We start from the raw sequence: 19,302 nt of genomic DNA, 5'->3' as shown, positions 1-19,302 counted from the left end.
ATGAGGATCACTGATAATTTTTTATTTGCTCCATCACCCATTAAAATCCAATCCGATTCAAGCTGAGAAGGACGGGTTCTCATAATGGCATTACAAATCCAGTGCTTATATTATAATTTCTCATTTTTTTTCCTCACACCACAATCCATAAATAAATAAGAACTAAAATAAATGCATGTGTACCTAAACATATTATATATTAAATTACTATAACGCATAATTGTATATACATTTAATCCCTGCCTGGTTATTTAATTTCAGGATGATCACTTTGGCAGTATGATTTGTCATATTCCCAGAGGGGAGCACTTTGATTGCAATTGCTTTGTTTTTGTTTTTCTGTACAAAAGCGTGCATCAAAAGCAATTCTGGGTTATGATGAAATCACAAACTGATGTTTGTCCAAAAAAATGGATCTTTATAAGGTATACAAATAAGACCAGAGGTGTTCCCATCAGATGAGGAGGCTTTACTGTGTCATGATGGGTCACGAATGTGCATGAAAGAGCAAATAGAAAAGGATGGCAGGTAGAAAAACTGTTAAAAATGAGAGATCCATCACTAAGTGGTTGGTTCCTAATGAAAACACAAATGCCAGGTGCACTCAGTGCCATCAGTGTAACACACACACGGACAGTCCTAACCAGCCAGCACTGCTCTGGATGAATATTTAAGTGGGTTAGTGCGATCTGAATACAGATTCCTTGTGCCTGAGCAAGCTTTTCCCAGACAGGATTTGAATGTCATTGTCAAAATCCCCAGCATTAGCCTGACCTGGTGTCAAGGCAAGATCACTGATATGACAGCCAAGAGGTAATGAACATAGGCAATGATGAACAGGGGGCTTAATCAAATGCCACTATCTTCAGGGCTTGTTCCTTTTATCTTGGTTTCACTATTGTGCATTTGGTCTTTTCTTCTTTTAAATACATTTTCTTCCAAATGACCCTCCCTTCTGTGTGCAGCTGAACACCAGTCCAGGTTGCCATTAGGATTCAGAGCACCTTTGCAGTGCTGCACAGCTATTATGCAGCACTTCATCCACGGAGACACACACAGATGTCTCATCTCTTGCTGACCAAGGGAATATTTCTAAACGCTACGTAAAGAAGATGCAGCATACATTGCTCTATTGCATATTTACACTGAAGTCACAAATAAACCATAAAAGACTGTTAATGTTTGATATTTTTTGTCTTTAATTTATAGACAGACGCAACTAGAGAGTACCTTCACACTGCAGAAGTCAAATGTTTCTTCTAGTCATGTATGAAGCATTAAAAGAGATAATTCATCAATTCTGTCGTCATTTATTCCCCCTCTTACAATTTCCAAACTTGTATTACTTTTTGTTTCACAACATGATATGTTGTCCAATCTACTCTTTTTCCAAACAATTAAAGTGAACGATGACCAATACCAAGCAAGATTTTTAGGTGAATAACAACTCTGGCCCGAGAATACTTGAAACACAGTGTGAGGATTAATTTTACAAAGCTTTTATAATGTTTTTAACCCTTTGAAGCTTGACAGCTCTTGTTCCCCATCCATTTTCATTGTATGGAAAAGACAGCATGTAAACATTCTTCTAAATATCTTTTTTTTTTAATCTTTATATTTGATAGCTTTTTGTGTGTAGCGATTCTACTGTTAAAAAAAGATACTAAGTTCTAAGACTGTCACTGATTGTAGATCTCTACTATGAGACTCAGAAGAGCCGCCCTCCTGCTGTTCTTAGACCAGGCTCAGCGAAGCAATGAGGAAAACACAGCTGGAGGACAGAAGATCGCTCATCAAAACACTTGAATACCTGAGAAAATGTCAGCGTGCCGCGAACAGTGACCCCTGAACCTGTTACTCAACCTCATCGCTGACTGCTGACTCCTCTGCATGTGCCAAAGAGGAAACACTAGACCAAGCCACTTTATGCTGGGACCCACAATTAATTGTCCATCTTATTTGAATCCATGAGAAATGCAAGCGCACAACAGTAAATCCTCAACACTGCATAAAATGTGTTCAATATTGAATGACTGCAGATTATAGCTGAGAAAAGTGCGCAATGAGACAGCTGTCAACACTTTTTAAAATGCAGAGTGTACACATTGTCGATTATGAAGGACATCTACCAATTCTGCACGCTAGCTTGCTCATTTAAGCGGGAAATTGGAAAAAGCCTAAGGAGAACAAAGAAGCAGAAAGAAAGACACAAATTCAAGAAACAGTTCCTTCTTTCATTTTCAGAGTACAAACCACACATCGATATATCACAGTTGCCTACGAACCAGACAAGTACTGTATTCTATAAAACCGGCAGACCACTGACCTTGGAACAAAACAAAGCTTGTTCAACTCACAAGAGAGACCTGTGATGCTTACCGGAAAGAAAAAGATAGTGGACCTTGATGGTAAAGAATTTTTCACTAGAAAATTCAAGACTCAGATCTTTCCAGCTCTATTTTCATTCCCGATGGCATCACCTCAGGAAGTCATTATCAGGTGGCTCAGGGAATGTGTTTACTCCCATTCTGCTCTCATCAGTATGTTTACACTGTGGAAATGAGATGCATTTTCACCTGGTGCCAAATCAACGTCACGCAAACTTAGAATAGCAGCAGTGAGTGAACGCGAGTAAACGCGGTCTCAAAGGCCTCCGTCCACATGTGTGAGGGGAAAAATCCAACCAAGGGTTTAAACTGAGACCCAACAGCCAAAGTTGAATTAGAATTAAACCATCTAAAAATAAGAACTGCAGTACAGAACTTATATAATATTTCTGAAAAATAAATAGATTAAAAAAAAAAAAAAAACTGGTCATTGACCCATAAACAAAAGACTCAAAACATGAACACTACAGTGAGTGTAGATTTCAGAGTGGACTGTGTCTTCATCTGATAATAGCTACCCTGTATAATCATATCGGCTGGCTTTCAACCCCTGCAAGCATTATGACAAAGCAGCTTTTGTGCTGTCCCACCATTGGCTCGTCAGGCTGGTCAGTGGGGTGCACAACACCAGCCCAGGGATCGCTTTCAGCAACCCCCATATTATTACACCCAAAGAGTCCCACGATAAGAGTGGCTCATAATTTAAGCTGTTCTGATCTATAAACAATTTTAAATTCGGAAAGCACTACAGTACCAGGATTACCATACAGTGTTTTATTGAAAGCCTTGCACTTTTGAACTTATGAGCCAGGGAGAAACACTTGGGAATATGGTGCTTTTTCAATTTACCCTCATTTCCTCTCACTTCCTCGTGTCTCCAGCACAAGCTGGAATTTAGCGAGACTTAGAAAACAAAGTTGCCTCCTGGCAGCAGATCCTAAAGCATCAAGCGTTCCTGCCAAACATCTACTTTTGAACCATCATAAAGGGATGGAGTGTAGCTTGGTGTGCTTCAGATGGGGGGGGTACAACATTAGCTGTGTTGGCTGGCCGGGGCTTAATTAATTAAAAGAACAGACTGAGGATGGTGTTGACTACTGAGGTTAAAACACCATGATGTGGAAGGGACTGAGCCATTTATTGATTTGCCAATATCATAGAAGGCCAATGAGCTCAAACCTACCACTCTTGTACACCACACAAATCTAGAGACATGAATCAGTTTCAATAGAGTTTGCTGTTAGCATGATGCTAAGCTGTTTCAGCAGCCATTACTCCAGTCTTCAGTGTCACATGATCCTATAGAAATCATTGTAATGATATGATTTGGTGCTCAAGGAACTTTTCTTGTAACTATCTAGGTAGAAACAGTTGTGCTGGTTAATAAATTTGTGGAAACTGTGATCCATTTTTTTTTTTTGACAAGGTTTAAAAGAACAGCATTTATTTAAAATACATATACTTTTATTGCCCCCCAATTCCATGTGTTAAACTGAGTTAGCATTCTCAAACCTGGACATCAACAAGTCCATCCTTACAAATAATTATCTGTCCAAATATCAGTCAGCTGTACTAATCCAATAGTCCACAATTTTCAAATTACTTTTGGAAACAATTTCTCCCATTTAGTTTTTAAAGAGAAAGAGGAAGATATAAGCTTCCCTGATTTCTTTACATTGCTATTTACTACCAACTAGATCAGATCTCTAGTTATAAAACAGCTTATGTGTGACTGTGCTGTCCACAATCAAATTATCTTTCATCGTGTAACAAATGCATTCCTACAGCAATTATCGACTAGTAGTAAAATACCAGTCTTGGTTATCCGGCTTAAAAAAAAAATGCATCAGTGACAATACAACAATACAGCCTTCTAAATACCTTCAGTTTTCAATAATAATCAGAATTGTCATCCAACTGAAAACAAAAGTAGAAATTGCAAAATGAATGGTTTTAGAAATGCTGACTATGCGCATACAAATTGGTTGGGTAGACCAATGTGAACACTGTCAGATCAATAGAGTGTAAAAGAGCAGGACGATCACAGTAGGCCAGGCAATCTGCCACTTTTCCAGGACCCGAAAGAACACTTTTATCAATAAGTTGCATTTAGCAAATCCCTTTATCATTGTAGACTCAGATGTTTCAGATGATCTCAGCTTTAGAGTTGAGACCCAAACTTGGTTTAACAATGACTAAGTACAAAATCTGACGTTTTCGGACTTAAGCATTGCCAGTTGCTAGCATAATGATTTTTAACTTGGATGATTTTAAAACCCTCTTAAGGTCACCACCACTTGCTTTAAATTTCCATACATTTACAAATTTTCAACCAAAAAGCAAGTGATGGCTTTATAATGCAATGCCAAATATGCTCAAGTTAAGTCAGTATTGTATGTAGCTTTAAACTCAAAATACAGCGATCCCCTTTTCCACTGGTGAACTGGTTTTGTTTGGGTCATTGTTTTGGGTCAATAGTGTTCTGGAAGGAATCTGGCAGAGTCTGAACTTTTCTAGCCTGCTGATCCAGTCCAAGTGTAATTAAAGAAGCCTTGTTTGTGTCATCCCACGCAATTAAATGTGAAGATTTGGAGAGTTTTTAAACTGCAACACAGACACATTACACAAAAATCAACCTACTTTCTCAATATTTCTCAGCACTTCAACAGAATGAAGAAGTATCAAGTATCAAAGCAATGTGCAAGGTTAATCATATATGCTAAACGGCAGTGGTGGGAATAGATCTATATATCTTAAGACAGGAAACAAGCCCGTTTAGATGTGCATCATTTGAAATGATAATGTGTGTATGTGAGTCATATACTGGTTCATTAGTGAAAAAATGAATGTGGGTGGAGAGTTCAGAGGGAACAGAGCCCACTACTCTTTAGTGCCCAAACTGCACACGTTATGCAACACAGCTCTTGGTGCTGTAGTGCCACACATGAGTAACCAAGGAAACAGACCTGTGGTTAGAGTAAAGCTGGCACTCTCTGAGGTTTGAGCTGAGGATATTAAGACTTTGGAGGAAGATCGGCTGGGTTTGGCGTGCGTACAATCAGCAGGGGCTCATATAAGCAATCCTTCTCAGAGACAGGAAACACTTGACTACTGTTTGACTACTTGTCAGTTCACACTGTGTGAAACATATTCTGCTAAACATTCACTCGAAGACAAACACACAAGCCTATAATTTATTTGAAGTTTTTCAATGAAAAAAAAAAAAAGTGTATATACTGGAAACGTTGCGACTGCACATCAACTGACAAACCAAATAAACTCAGGAACAACAGGAAAACTTTATTACTAGTAGATTATTTTCAGCTGAAATCCCAATTGACCTTATTTTTATATTTAATATACATTTATATAAATTATATTTAATATAATATTTAAATAATTTAACTATAGTAGTACCGCTTCAAGTGTGTACACAAAAGTAACGGAGAAGTTTTTTAAAAAACATTATATTTTTTGTTTCCAATGGATGAGGGAAATGAAGTGGCTAAAGCAGCTCTGCAGCATGTCACAAATAAACGTCTGTCAAATTAAGGAGTGTTACAACCTGTGTAGACAGTGTAAGCTTCGCCGCTGTGTTGTTTAATCAAACAAAACTCGTCAGAGGAAGTGAAACAAACTTATTCCCTCAGAAGAAGAAACTAAAGGTCAACTCTCTGCACCATCTCTTTTTTTTTCTTGAGGTATATAACTAATGTCTTTTTTATTATTGTTTATTACAACACCAGGAAAAGTATTTACCCCTCTTCTGAAGGCATTTGACCAGATCCGGACTCACTCTCAAAGAGGTGTCTTGCACTCCTTTATGGGTTACTCTGGGGGTTCTGAGCTGTGCCAAACTTGTGCTGTGTGAAACAATGTTATGGCTACATACTAAGCAACAGACACACAATTACGTTCCTCATATTCACGTGCTTCAGACAGCCAAAGAATCAGCAGACAAATAAACATTTGATTCAGCATTTGAGGGCAAAACAGGAACATGTGAATTGGAGTGAAAAAGAGAAAAATAAAACATTTGAAAGAAATTCATAATTCAACAAAGACACTATACGCTAAAATGTTTACAGTAAAAAAAAAAAATGTATTCTTTTAAAAATTTTATTTATCCTAAAAAAAATGTGTCACTGTTTCTACAGAAGTATTAATGCTTCCGCATTGATGATAATAAAAAAATGCTTCTTGAGCTTTAAATCTGCATATTAGAATGCTTTCTGAAGGATCACATGACACCAAAGGCTGCTGAAAATTCAGCTTTGTCATCACAGAAATTAATTACATTTTAAAATATATTAAGTATTATTTTAAATAGAAAAACGTGTCAGTGGAATGTAATTTTGTCCTTTCCGGAAGAGTTAAAGACACAAAGCACACATTGTGTGAGGAGGCAGATGAGTACGACCAGGTCTGAAGTAGCCATTACTACTCAAGCTAAAACACAAGCTCACATTTAGAATTCAATCAAAACGGTGTAACCAATCAGAAAAGCAGCATTGTCTGATTAATTGGCCATCTCCCGTGAGCATGAAGGACTTCTTCTCTTTGTGTCAAACGTTTAGTCAGTCAGAGCTTGTTTGGGGAAGCGTTGCTAATGGAGGAAGGCCCTACAGATGACCGAGTCTAACTGATAGCTACGCCTGGAAAGAACCGGATGAATGGGCGGTTCCCATAGCAACCCAGGGGAGGAGACCTGGAGTCTGCTGTAGGCCTTATCTTCCAAATGCCCTAATGTAGACAGAAACTGACATTCACCTGGTTTCGACAAGTACTGCTGCTTACTGTCAAGACATGAGTGTTGAAAGCACATTCTGCAGCCTCACTATTGACATCTTAACAGTAACTAAGCATACAGTAGCTCAACCCCCCCCATAAAAGAATAATTATGATTAATTATAGCTTTTAGGGATGTGATTAGTCAGCATTAACTATGCTGGACTGGCTTCCAGCAGCAATATGAAAGAACTGTGACAAGGCATCTCTTGGCATTTCAAATAGGGTCAAATACTTTATCGAAAGTAAAAACAAAGAATTAAAAAGATGCTAAAGGACGAGTTAAATGATTGATGATGAGATAATGCCAATGGCTTACAAGACATGAAGAAAAGCACTCGATATCCAGCACAAGGATTCTGAACTGCTTCCACGACATCACTTCGCCAGTAGCTTAGCAACAGCATTAACAGTGCTGGTGCCGTGAGATCTGGGAGAAGAATTCAGAACATCTTCACACAAATTTATTGCAGAATATTAACAAATGTTTCTGAGGAAAAGTTGTTTCACAGCTCTTGGTCAAGCCACCTTTGACTAACCAAGATGCAGTAGTTTGCTATTAAGAATGATGATTCAGGAGGAGAATTCCCATTATTCATATTCATATGCTAACACTTGATCTCAAATAGCTCCATCATGGCTGATGCTCAAGATCATTACCATGACTGCATCGTAAAACCGGGCCCTGATGAATAAAGAAGTGTTGGCTGTGCAAATGAAGTCGATTAATCGACTATGATCCACTGTAGCAACACTTCCTGGACTCTGTAAGGGGTCTCTTGTGTGTATGACAACACTATGGGACATTAACTCTTGTGAGCGGCTGCGATAAAACAGCAGTTAATGGTAAAACCTAATAATACCCACAGTGGCAATGACTCTAGCAGGTGGTTTGATTATTAAAAAAGGCATGATGAATGGTTTCAAAATGTAAATAAGTCTATGTCATGCTCATTATGAAATAAGAACTAGTAAGAAATTAGGACATATAAACAATGTGTAATAAAAATAATAATAATAAAAAAAAAAACATGAAATAAAATTCAAATGTTATTAAAGGTCCCCTTCTGTGTGATTCCATGTTTTAAACTTTAGTTAGTGTGTAATGTTGTTGTTAGAGTATAAATAATATCTGTAAAATGCTAAAGCTCAAAGTTCAATGCCAAGCGAGATATTTGATTTAACAGAATTCGCCTACAAAAAACGACCCGTTTGGACTATATCCCTCTAGTTCCTGCAGTAACGACGTCACTAAAACAGTTTTTTGACTAACCTCCACCCACATGGATTCACAAACAGGGGGCGTGGCCTTGTTGAGCTCCGACGGAGAAGAAGGAAGAGCTGCGTTTGTGTTTGTCGCCATGTCGTTTGAAACGACGATATTTTCATCCAGTCCAATCATCTTTGTTTGGGCTTCCCAGGGACGCTGTACTTGGAGATTAATGGTTACAATTTATGTTTAACTCGGTTCCGGAAAATTATAATCCACATGTAAAACTATGTGCAGCAAATTTTGCTGAGGACAGCTTGCTGAGGACAACTTTCTCAATCAGTTTAATGCCGGATTCGCACAAAGATTATTCTTGAAAGATGGAGCAGTTTCCTCTTTGTCTGGAGAAGGTGTTGTTTATGGACCACAACCGGTAAGTGTATTTTATTATTTAAGTTGGTGCGTTTAACAGTTTCTGTAACTTATTACACAAAAGGGCAATGCTGTTTAGCTTTGTTATCTAGATGGTAGGGCTGTGCAAAAAAACTAATGCGATTTTCATGCGCATCTAGTCAGTAAAAACGCTCCTGTGATTATAAATACATCTCCAGCACACTCCTGCCCACTTGCTTCTCAAAACTAGTCCAATCACGTTTGCAGGAGGGCAGCGTGCTGTAAGCTGGTGTCGAATCACAACACAAGAACCGCTGGCCCAATCAGAACTTGTTATGTATTTCTGAAGGAGGGACTTCATAGAACAAGGAAGTCATCAGCCCGTTTTTATGACAGTGAAAACAGCGGTATACAGATAGGTGAATTGTGTGAATAATACTGTGTTTTTTTTACACGCGAAACATGAACAAGTTATAATGCACACTGTAAACAATCGAAGCTTCAAAAAAACGCGTAAAACGGGACCTTTAAGATGAATATTATAATCTTACAGTCTATGCAAGACAGCTGAAAAAGGAGTGTCACAAAAAGCAGCCAGGTCACATTGTACACATATTGAATTGTGTAAACACTTGCCAACACAGGCCACCAGCTGCATGACACATTAACGCTCGCCTGTATCCAAGCTCATAGCATTCTCCTGTTGACCGGCTTTCTCTTAAAATCACAGGAAACAAGAACCAGACACAAGCAAGGAGGCCTATATAACCATGAGAAATCGATCCGTTAGCATTATCATTCGTCTGTGGTTGTAGCTCAGCTGGGACACGAAGCTAATTTGTAAATTCTGTAAATGTCATGGGACTTTTCACTTTTGAAGCCACAAACGAGGAAACTGACGGCTGATGATGCTGATTGGTTAATGGTACTGGAAAAATACAGTATTTTACTAGTGACAACACTGAGCTGTGATATGAATGCATTTTAAGGAAAATTTAATTTGAGGAAAATTAGGCAAAATGTTCTCTCACGTGTTAAATGTCTATTGCAGAATAATGTACGGATGCAATGATTTTACTATTCTGGCTGAAAACAATAATACAACAACTATTAAAATCTTCAACAACTATTAAATCTAACCAAAGAATAACTGAATAAATACTTTATTATTTATTTTGTCTAAATTACAAATAGGCCTAATGACTAAAAATCTACAGTTTTAAAAACCACAAGGGAATATTTATTTTGAAAAACACTCAAATGTGTTAGATGAAGGCAAAGGCAATCTAAATGTAAATATAGGATGAGCAAGCATGCTTAAAAAGCATACTTAAAATCCATTATCAAAAAAAAAAATGTAAAGGCAAAAAAATAATAATATTGGCCTTTAACCGTCATGGTATCAATATATTGTGCATCCCTAATGATTATGTTGGTAGGTTTATGCAATTTCCGCCAATTTCCAAGCGTAAAAGCCACCGCTTTAGCCATTATTTTTTAAATCTGTGTAAAGCAATATTAAACGTGTCCTGAGTTTGTCACACCACAGACAAATTTGTTATTATCCACCCAGCCAAATATTACTGATAAAAAAAAGCCAAGTAAATAAAATAAGGTAACAAATTCTTGAAAGAATAAGCGGTTTTTCTGCTCTCAAACACTAGGGACTTATCCACCGTCTCTCACAAAATGTCAAATACCACTACAACCTGAATGGATGCTCCTAGCAGTTTAGTTTAAATAAGGAGACCAAGCTGCTTTGGAAATTGCATTTATGTGACAAACGCAAAGTTGCTAGCCAACTGAAGGCTGTAGTGACTAACGGTAGCGAGCAGGTGAACCACAGATGCTAATGCGCTCTAGTTATTAGGTGTGTTAGAACTAAAGCAGCGCTGTGCAGCCCGATCATTGTATGACATCTAAGTACAGAGAGGATTCAAAAGCAAGGAGCGTCTGCTCTCTAGAGCTCTCGCTGTGTTTTGATGTCATACACCGATTGGTCTGCGCAGCGCTGCTTCAAATCGTAACCTCTAATCAACTTAGTGGAGGGGCCGTGATCATCGAGACATGGTTTTAGGAACACTTCTGAAATGTGACATGGCACAGCTGGTATAAACACAAGCAGACTAGAGTGGCTATAATGTGCCACAAACGTGTGCAGGGTAAATAAGGGGTTATCTAAGCATTAATGGCAAGGAAAGCCCTTTATATTCGAGAACGTATGGGGTGTTTAATGGAGATTATAGTAAATTAAAGAATAATCATTTGACTTATGTATGCCAGGCGACCTGTAAATGCAAAAAATATTTTTTTTTGAATTGCCTGAAAAACCATGAGATGTATAGGAGTTTTTGTGAAATTCATTTGATTCCTCCGAGCGTATTTTCAACTTGCAACGTCAATTTGTGCAGTTTGTTAAGGGTAATGGAAATACAGTTCTTTATCCCTTTGACATGCCTAGTTCTTCTGTCTTTTGGTTTAAAGGTGGGGTGAAATTCAAAAATTAAGTTGTACGTTTGAAGGAGTATTTCTGTTCCAAAAATACTCCTTCCGGTTTGTCACAAGTTTCTGAAAGTTTTTTTTTCGAGTATGGCTCTGTGAGACGTTAGATGGAGCGGAATTTCCTTATATGGGTCCTAAGGGCACTTCTGCTGGAAGAGCGTGCGCTCCCGTATAGCAGAGCACTGAGAGGCTGAGCACAGACATTCACTGATAAGAGCGAGAGCGTCGCGAAATGTCACAAAAAAAGTGTGTTTTTGGTTGCCAGGGCAAGACAACCCTGCACAGATTACCAAAGAAAAAACAGCATTAAGGGACCAGTGGATGGAGTTTATTTTTACAGAGCATCAACGGAGTTGTGCAAGTGTTTTTGTTTGTTCCCTGCATTTCGAAGATGCTTGTTTTACAAACAAGGCTCAGTTTGACGCCGGATTTGCACATCGTTTATTTCTTAAGGATAATGCAGTCCCAACGAAAAAGTCACGATCGTGTGTTGGAACCGCAGGCGGTGAGTAAAACTGCTTCAAATATCTCTGTGTTGTTAACTTAGCTATCGGCGCGTAAGCACATCAAGTAAACAACATGCGATGTTATCATCAAACTGCACTTTCCACATGTACAGCTTAAAAAAAATAATAAAAAAAAAAAAACACACAAAGTGGAACTTAGTCATTTTCCAAAACCGCTAAGCAAATATATACAGTTTCAGTACATACCAGATAGAGACGTTGGTGCTGATGGTGCTCTTGTTAAATTTCAGCCTCTGGATCTGATTCTGGATCATAAATAAACGGCTGAACCTGACTGTTAGCCATGGTTTGTTTTGGATGGTTTTTTCCCTCACGGTAATGTCACAGCTTCCACATACTCTCAACGCAAAAGCCTACTGGCGCTCGTGATTCTTTAGCTCCATCTCCATACGCCTCCATCTTTCTCTTATGAATATAATAAAACTAAAGACTTTTTGGAGTTATGAAGGATGCAGTACTACTCTATAGGTACTCAAGATTAGCAGGATATTGAGTGAAAACGAGCATTTCACCCCCCCTTAAACGGTTATTTCACCCCAACAGCAGAAAGGAAAAATAAAATGTGCCATGTTTTTGTCAAGGACTAACAATGGCTCCTTACTGGCACTGATTAACATGCTGTGGTCAGATGTGGCCGGTTTAACCTTTGTACTATCCAGGAAGCCCAGTTAAGATGGTTAGTTTTAGATGCTGGGGGGAGAATATATTTTGCACCTCAAAAGCTGCATTCACCATGCCAAATAGAAAATGACAGACAGAGAGAAAAAAAAAAAAAAAAAACTTTCACTCTTGTCTTACACATGCTTCACTGGTCAAGGATAATACTTCACAGCAGGATTGCTTTACAGTGTACCATGACCCTCCCGGCACGTTCACTCACAAATGATCTTCATCTCACATTCACAATACACATTCTCACCAGGCTTCACAAGAGACACCCAAACTTCACCCACTGAACACACAGATGGATGAGAAGCTACTTTTATGCACTAGAGCACTCTGAATGATGCTATGTGTGCATTGCTACTCATTCTAGCAGATATCTTCAGCATGATAAATAGATCCACACTAACATCCAATTTGGGAAAGATTTTACAAATACCAGACCTATAAGATATCTCAGATTGCTCTGTTATTATTATTATTGCTAATTATTATTATTATATAAAATAAATAAATTAGCATAATATAATACATTATAAAAATAATCGGTTGCTTTGTAGCAATTGACGAATAATGCACAATAAATTATATATATATATATATATATATATATATATATATATATATATATATATCTTATAGGACCAGTATTTGTTAATTTTTCTCAAATAGGATGTTATATATAAAACGATTTTTAAAAAATGGTAGGAAACATCTGGCATATAGCTACTAACCACCACGGCTGTTGAGCAAAAAAAGGTTGATATCCCACACTGGTCAAACCTCAGCACCAGCACCATCTGACACTTTTCACTGGTGCACAAATATAGGTCAACAACAAGCAACTTGCATACTCTGCATATCATTACAGGGGGGTGGGGAAATTGTTAAAGTGGTCCCAAAAACTGCCTGAGATTTCAGTTTTTTTTTTTTTGGAGGAGTCTAATTAGCATAAGGGTCTGGGTAATAAGTTTTCTGGAGCACACTCTTCAAAACTACACAGTCAGAAGCACTGCCTCTTGAAGAGATAGTGAGATCCGGCACAAAGCTGCTCCTCCCCTTTCACACACACAGCCAGAGCAAACAGACAGAAAAGAGAACCAATTAGTGGCAGGACAGACCGAGAGCAGCCAAGCTTATGGTCAGTCTAAGATACATAATGTAATAGAAGAACACAGATATGATTAGAAAGTATCCATATCGCATGAAACAGACAGTCAATCAGACTCCTGTTCAAAAGTTGTTAAGTGATATTTAATGTACTTCAAAGCACCTGGCATCTCGTTTTCTTCAACCAATGAAAAATGTGGGGCAGTGTTATTTTAGTATTATTTCTTTACTATTATAGTATATGAATCAGTGCTTCAGCTTAAACATATTTCTGGCAACATTTCTAGTTTTAATATCCTTTTTAGGTCAGAAGACTCTTTTGGCACTATTGGAGTAAAAACAACACACTTCCCGTTTGAGTTACAGCGGCTCATAGTGTTAATCCATGAAAAGCAGTGCCTGCCAAGTCCCCAGCTTCAAATTTAGCCAACAGTCCACAGCTCCTCCTACTCTGATGAGGACCACCCGGAGCCGTTCCCATCAGAATAAAGAAACATCCTAACTTAAGAGCGTCATAGACCCCATGAAGAGAGCCTGTGTGTTTAACCTTAAAGCCAGAGTAGCACACAAGCACCGTCTGATGCAGGGTTATTTAACGCGTCAGTGCTGAGGGGTATGTTAAACAATTTTGATGAGGGATCAAAGCCTAGCACTGAATATTGGTGAGGAGGGTAAAGGAATGAATGGCTGAATTGAGAACAGTGAATGTTGTTCTTGGTTCTGATTCAGAGTTTTTGTTCAGTGGGGGAGGGAAAGGGGTATTTTTGTTATGCAGAACAGGAAACTTAAAACGTGCCGGTGGGCTTCACTGATTGGTGGTCCCTATGTTTTATTTCATACTCTTTTTTTTACACGCAGGGTCATAGATTCCTTCAACAAGCATCAATCCATTCATTGTTTTATGTCAACAGTGGGATTGGCAGCTCATGATAGACATATAGTTGTCATGGTGAGGCCATAATATTCAAATGTTTTGTCTTCAATACTATTCAAATCATTTTGAATATGTAAAATGCCATTTCACGTGTGAATAAAAATTCAATGACAGCATAAAAAAAAGTCATCACAATTAAAGTAAGTGTCTTCAATTAAACGTTCAAATTACAAAGATAACCAATAAATAAAGAACAGATCATGCATAGTTAAATAGTTAAAACAGGTAACTGTCAATTAAAACCTGTCCAGACTCAAATATGAAATCAATATTCATGAATATGCAAATGAACAGGATTTTACAAATGCAATTATTTTGAGAAACGCTAAGTGAAAAAATAACACTGCTTCCTATCTTCCTTATTAAACAAAAGTAGTTTAATTCAGCAAAAACTGGAGTAAGCTAGTCAGCTTTGCAGTCACTGAGTCAATTATGTAATCAGAAAAACTGAAAGATGCCGTCATCCCTCAGGAGCCAATGACAAGAACATCTTCAACATTCAATTCGAAGTCCCCTCAGTACGTTTACGCATTATGCAATCAATTTTACTGATCGTGGGCATCCTATAGACTGTTACATGAGCACTAATACAAAAAATATTTTTCTTAAATACAAAAGAGGACAATTTCCCACAACCCACACTAAAAGCAGACTCATTCCTATCTGCGTGGTGATTTATCGCCCACACACACAGCAGTCAATGGGAATCCAGGAAGCTGCATTCTCATGAAACCCAGTTCAAAAAGAACGTCTATCTCTTGACCACCAGTGATGAAACGTTACACAGCTGACATTTCAGGAGTAAAAGGGCCACCACAAACTCTAATGCAAAGCCTTAAGTGGCAGTCACACTAGACTTTGGACATGTGACATTTCTGCAGACAGCTGGACACCGCAGCGGCTGTGATATGATATCACACACATAAAAAAATAAATAAATGAATGAATAACTCAACATATAACAAAAAATAATGAACCCCACTTTCACTGCAACTTTAAATTTTGTTTTCTTTTAATTCAGCTCAGAGTTCAGGCAGCGATATATCAATATCATATGCATCACATCTAAACGTCATACAAATTTACAGGTTAGAGCTCATCAAATTTAAATTTGAAATGTAGCAAAATGCGAAACTTAAATTTGCAATTATAGTCTACAGCATTCGCACGCATGTAAACAGAAGTAAATAATACAAACAGTATAGTGTGACTGCACGTTGATCAGTTGTGATGCCCTGCAGTGTTAATTTCGTTGACTAAATATTTTCGTCATTATTTTCGTCACGAATATATTTTTACCGACGAAAACGAAACGAAAACTAAAATAGAAGGCACTGATGGAGACTAAAACTATGACTAAATTGATTGACATTATCGTCAACGAATAAAGGACGAGACGAAAATAGACTGTGACGAAAATCAAATCAGCAGACGGGAGAGATGCGAGGAATGAGCAAAAGAACCGGCAAAACAGAACAGACTGCATGAGAGAAGAGAACCAATCAGAGCCTGACTTATTGAGACGTGAAGCGAAGGTTTTCAGTTTTTATGAGCTCCCGGGAAGTCGGCATTGAAGAGGTGATAGGGACTTTAAGCAACAGCCTCTGGTGGAACGGCAACGCCATTCTGGCGTTGTATTGCGCCTGTGCGAATTTAACTGCTACTTTGTGACGTTCTAATTTAACGGTCTACTACGGGAGAACAGCTGATTTGCCGGAGTCGCTACAACGTGAGAGGTTAGGTAAATAAATGTTATGTTTTTAGACTTATTTACATCATACAATATTAAAAACTCCTGACAAAAGATTGTCATTAAACGCCAAAAGCAATCCTTCTCTTGCTTTTTTAAATTATATATTTTTTGGATCTCAATAAATGAATTAATGCTGCGTTGCGCTGTTCTGTTTTACCGTTGCTTAGTGACTTTTACGTTCTTGGCTACAGCGGTGTGACGGCAAACTTCCGGTCGCTGTAGCCGTTCCATTCGCAGCTGTTGCTTAAAGTCCCTACTGTCTAAAAGAGCGACAAAATGTCCACAGCTCACTTCACGTTTGACGACGAACAAAACAAAACAAAGTGTAAAGCACACAGAGCGCTCATTCGTGGCAAGAACTCAACCAATTTGAAAAGACATTTACAGACGAGCCACCCGGACATTTTCTCAAATGTAATTTTACAACGATGTTCTTTTGTTTATTGAGCTAAGCAAAATTGGAATAGTGCAGTGCGTAGATGTTGTAGCATTAAATATTACGAACTGAAAAGTACTGTAAAATAGCCCCTTCTTCAAATTAGATGCGAGCACAATACTAATACGTAATATCATGATAAATACATTTGATTAATACTAATGTTTAGTATATTTTATAATGTTCTACTTGTTGACAATATCACAAATATTTCTATATTAGTCATGTGAAACATGAATGTTCACATCCTATCATTATACATACAAATCTAGCAATATTGTAGTATTTAAAACATACAATATTGCTAGACAAATGAATACCTTATATAATCTTGTTACTTTTTTTATCCACCTAGCTGCCAACTTATTAAATATTTACTTTAAATGTATGCACTTATTGTTCAGCTCAGCTGTAAGCTTTAAGGTCCTGGACCTAACGTTATTTTTCTTTTATTGATGGTCAATTGGCAGCTAGTTATTGTTTACATTATCATGACAGTGTTTGTTGCTGCATAAAAGCTTTTGTATCGAAATAAAGACACAGTTGTGTTGAAATAAAGTTGAATTTGTGTTTTATATATTTTGGTTAAGTTTGTTTCCTATACCAGCTGTAAAAAATTGTCTAGTAAATCTGTTATTGATTTTAGTCTTATTTTAGTCGACTAAAATACCAAGCAATTTTAGTCGACTAAAATACCAAGCAATTTTAGTCGACTAAAATAAGACTAAAATTAAAACAAATCAGATGACTAAAACTTGACTAAAACTAAAAAGAATTATAGTCAAAAGACTAAGACTAAAACTAAATTAAAATTTCGTGTCAAAATTAACACTGATGCCCTGTAAAATGAAATCAATTGCTGACTGGATGTCTTTAACAGCCAAATTCTAGTGTAAAAATGTAATTGTTGTGGCATCTCAGCATAGCAGGCTAATCCAAATTTTATCATGATCAACCTGTTAAGTAGGACTCCCAGAAGAGAAATCTACACAGTGGACATTCACAACCATCTGAGCCCCATTAATCAATAAATGCCATTAAAGATCATTACAACTAGGAATGCAAGAACATCTGCCAAGAGTGACAACCAGTGATATTTCAGGCTCCAGGAGGGTTTGGGACACCCAATAATGAAAAAAAAAAAAAAACTTTCTGAACAATTAATTTTTATAAGTTAATCACAATAAAATAGCTGTTTAAGAAATGTATAGAGAGAATTCAGGTAAATTGGGAGACTTCTGCTATTCATAAAAACAATGCCCTAATTAACCTGAAATTGCCCCTGTGTATATAATTCATTCAAAATAATTAACTAAAATAAATGACATAAAATTCACCTCACGTCCAAAATCTGGTGTGAAACCCATCACCTACCTCCCGAGCTCGTCTCCTATCTCGTAATAATCCTCCACATTCTCCTGGTTGAACACGGTCATGGTGCTCCTGGGCGCTTCCAGCTCTCCGGGATTCCCAAATCAGCAGCCCACCTCTGTCAACCTAATGACAGTTTGCGGCGAACCCCTTTCATATTCGCTCTGCGGAGAAAGAGAGACGCGTGAGGAAAAACGCGCGTGTCGTGCGTAAAAACGCTCTGTGTCTTCACGACTCGAGTGAAAACCTCTTCTGAGACCATGACCACACTCACCGCATGTCAGCCACACGAGAGAAAGGTAGCAGCGGTTTGTTAAGGCGTCTACGGCGCTCGGCGTTGCCAAGTGAACAGCGCTGTTCAGTGAGAGAGAGAGTGTGTGTGTGTGTGTGTGTGTGTGTGTGTGTGTGTGTGTGTGTGTGTGTCTGCTCTTAATACGTACCCCTGTGTTCACTCACCACGGAAAGATTACCGAATCACACTGGGAAGTTGGCGGTTGACACCTCACGTAAACTGCCAGTTTCATTAAACCTACGCCCTCCCTTGTATCTTTCATATCGTTAGAGAGACCTGGCGTAGCTATTCCTTCATTACTCAAACGGTCTAACAGAATATAGCATGCTCTCACCGGTAACATGTTTATTACTTTGATAAAAGCCTATAAAAGTAGCTTACCTTCATGTTTCCATCGTTGCAAATGTTTAGGCAGCAGGTACGATCCAGTGTGAAGCAATAAAACAGCATACCCTTCACGCGAGACATGGAAGTGTGTTGCAGGAAATGGGAGGATTGTAACAATGTAGATGAAGCGGGGCTCACGGTAATGAGACCGCTAGCAGTCCACCTGAGGGGGGCGCTGTGGAGAAATATAGTCTAGACATTCTGATCAATATTACACAGATGTGTTCAAATGTTACAAAGACCATACTCTATCTATCTATCTATCTATCTATCTATCTATCTATCTATCTATCTATCTATCTATCTATCTATCTATCTATCTATCTATCTATCTACCATTAATCTGTCTGTAAATCTATATTGCTATATATGCTATAGTGTTTCATGAAAGGTTTCTAAAAATGAAATGTATAAATTGATTAGAAGTAAATATATTATATTAAATTTTCCAATATTTTATTTTAAAGCACTTTTTGTATAACGTCTGACTATTTGCAGATCGACTATGATACATCTGATTCTGTATACTGTAGGCCTACAATGAGAGTG

At 37.9% G+C, this 19,302-nt stretch overlaps 1 protein-coding gene across 2 annotated transcripts in view; it reads right to left on the bottom strand.

The window, feature by feature from the left end:
• LOC113078875 (death-associated protein kinase 1-like) overlaps window positions 1-18,890 on the bottom strand; it is a 64,452-nt gene extending 45,562 nt beyond the window's left edge. Inside the window, exons 1-2 of one of the 2 annotated variants that reach the window (XM_026251182.1) lie at window positions 18,748-18,890; window positions 18,078-18,238 (exon numbers count right to left, since the gene is read on the bottom strand). In XM_026251182.1, coding sequence (XP_026106967.1) covers window positions 18,078-18,139 — 62 coding nt within the window. In that variant the 5' untranslated portion in view covers window positions 18,140-18,238; window positions 18,748-18,890. Of the gene's footprint in view, window positions 1-18,077; window positions 18,239-18,348; window positions 18,700-18,747 lie in introns of those variants that run through there. The other variant, XM_026251181.1, reaches the window with a different exon arrangement.
• Between the last annotated feature and the right edge of the window lie 412 nt (window positions 18,891-19,302).

The sequence above is a fragment of the Carassius auratus genome, chromosome 5, assembly GCF_003368295.1.
Source record: "Carassius auratus strain Wakin chromosome 5, ASM336829v1, whole genome shotgun sequence".
Lineage (NCBI taxonomy): Eukaryota > Metazoa > Chordata > Actinopteri > Cypriniformes > Cyprinidae > Carassius > Carassius auratus.
Note: the sequence above shows the minus strand (reverse complement) of the source record. Positions and strands in the feature narration are given on the sequence as shown.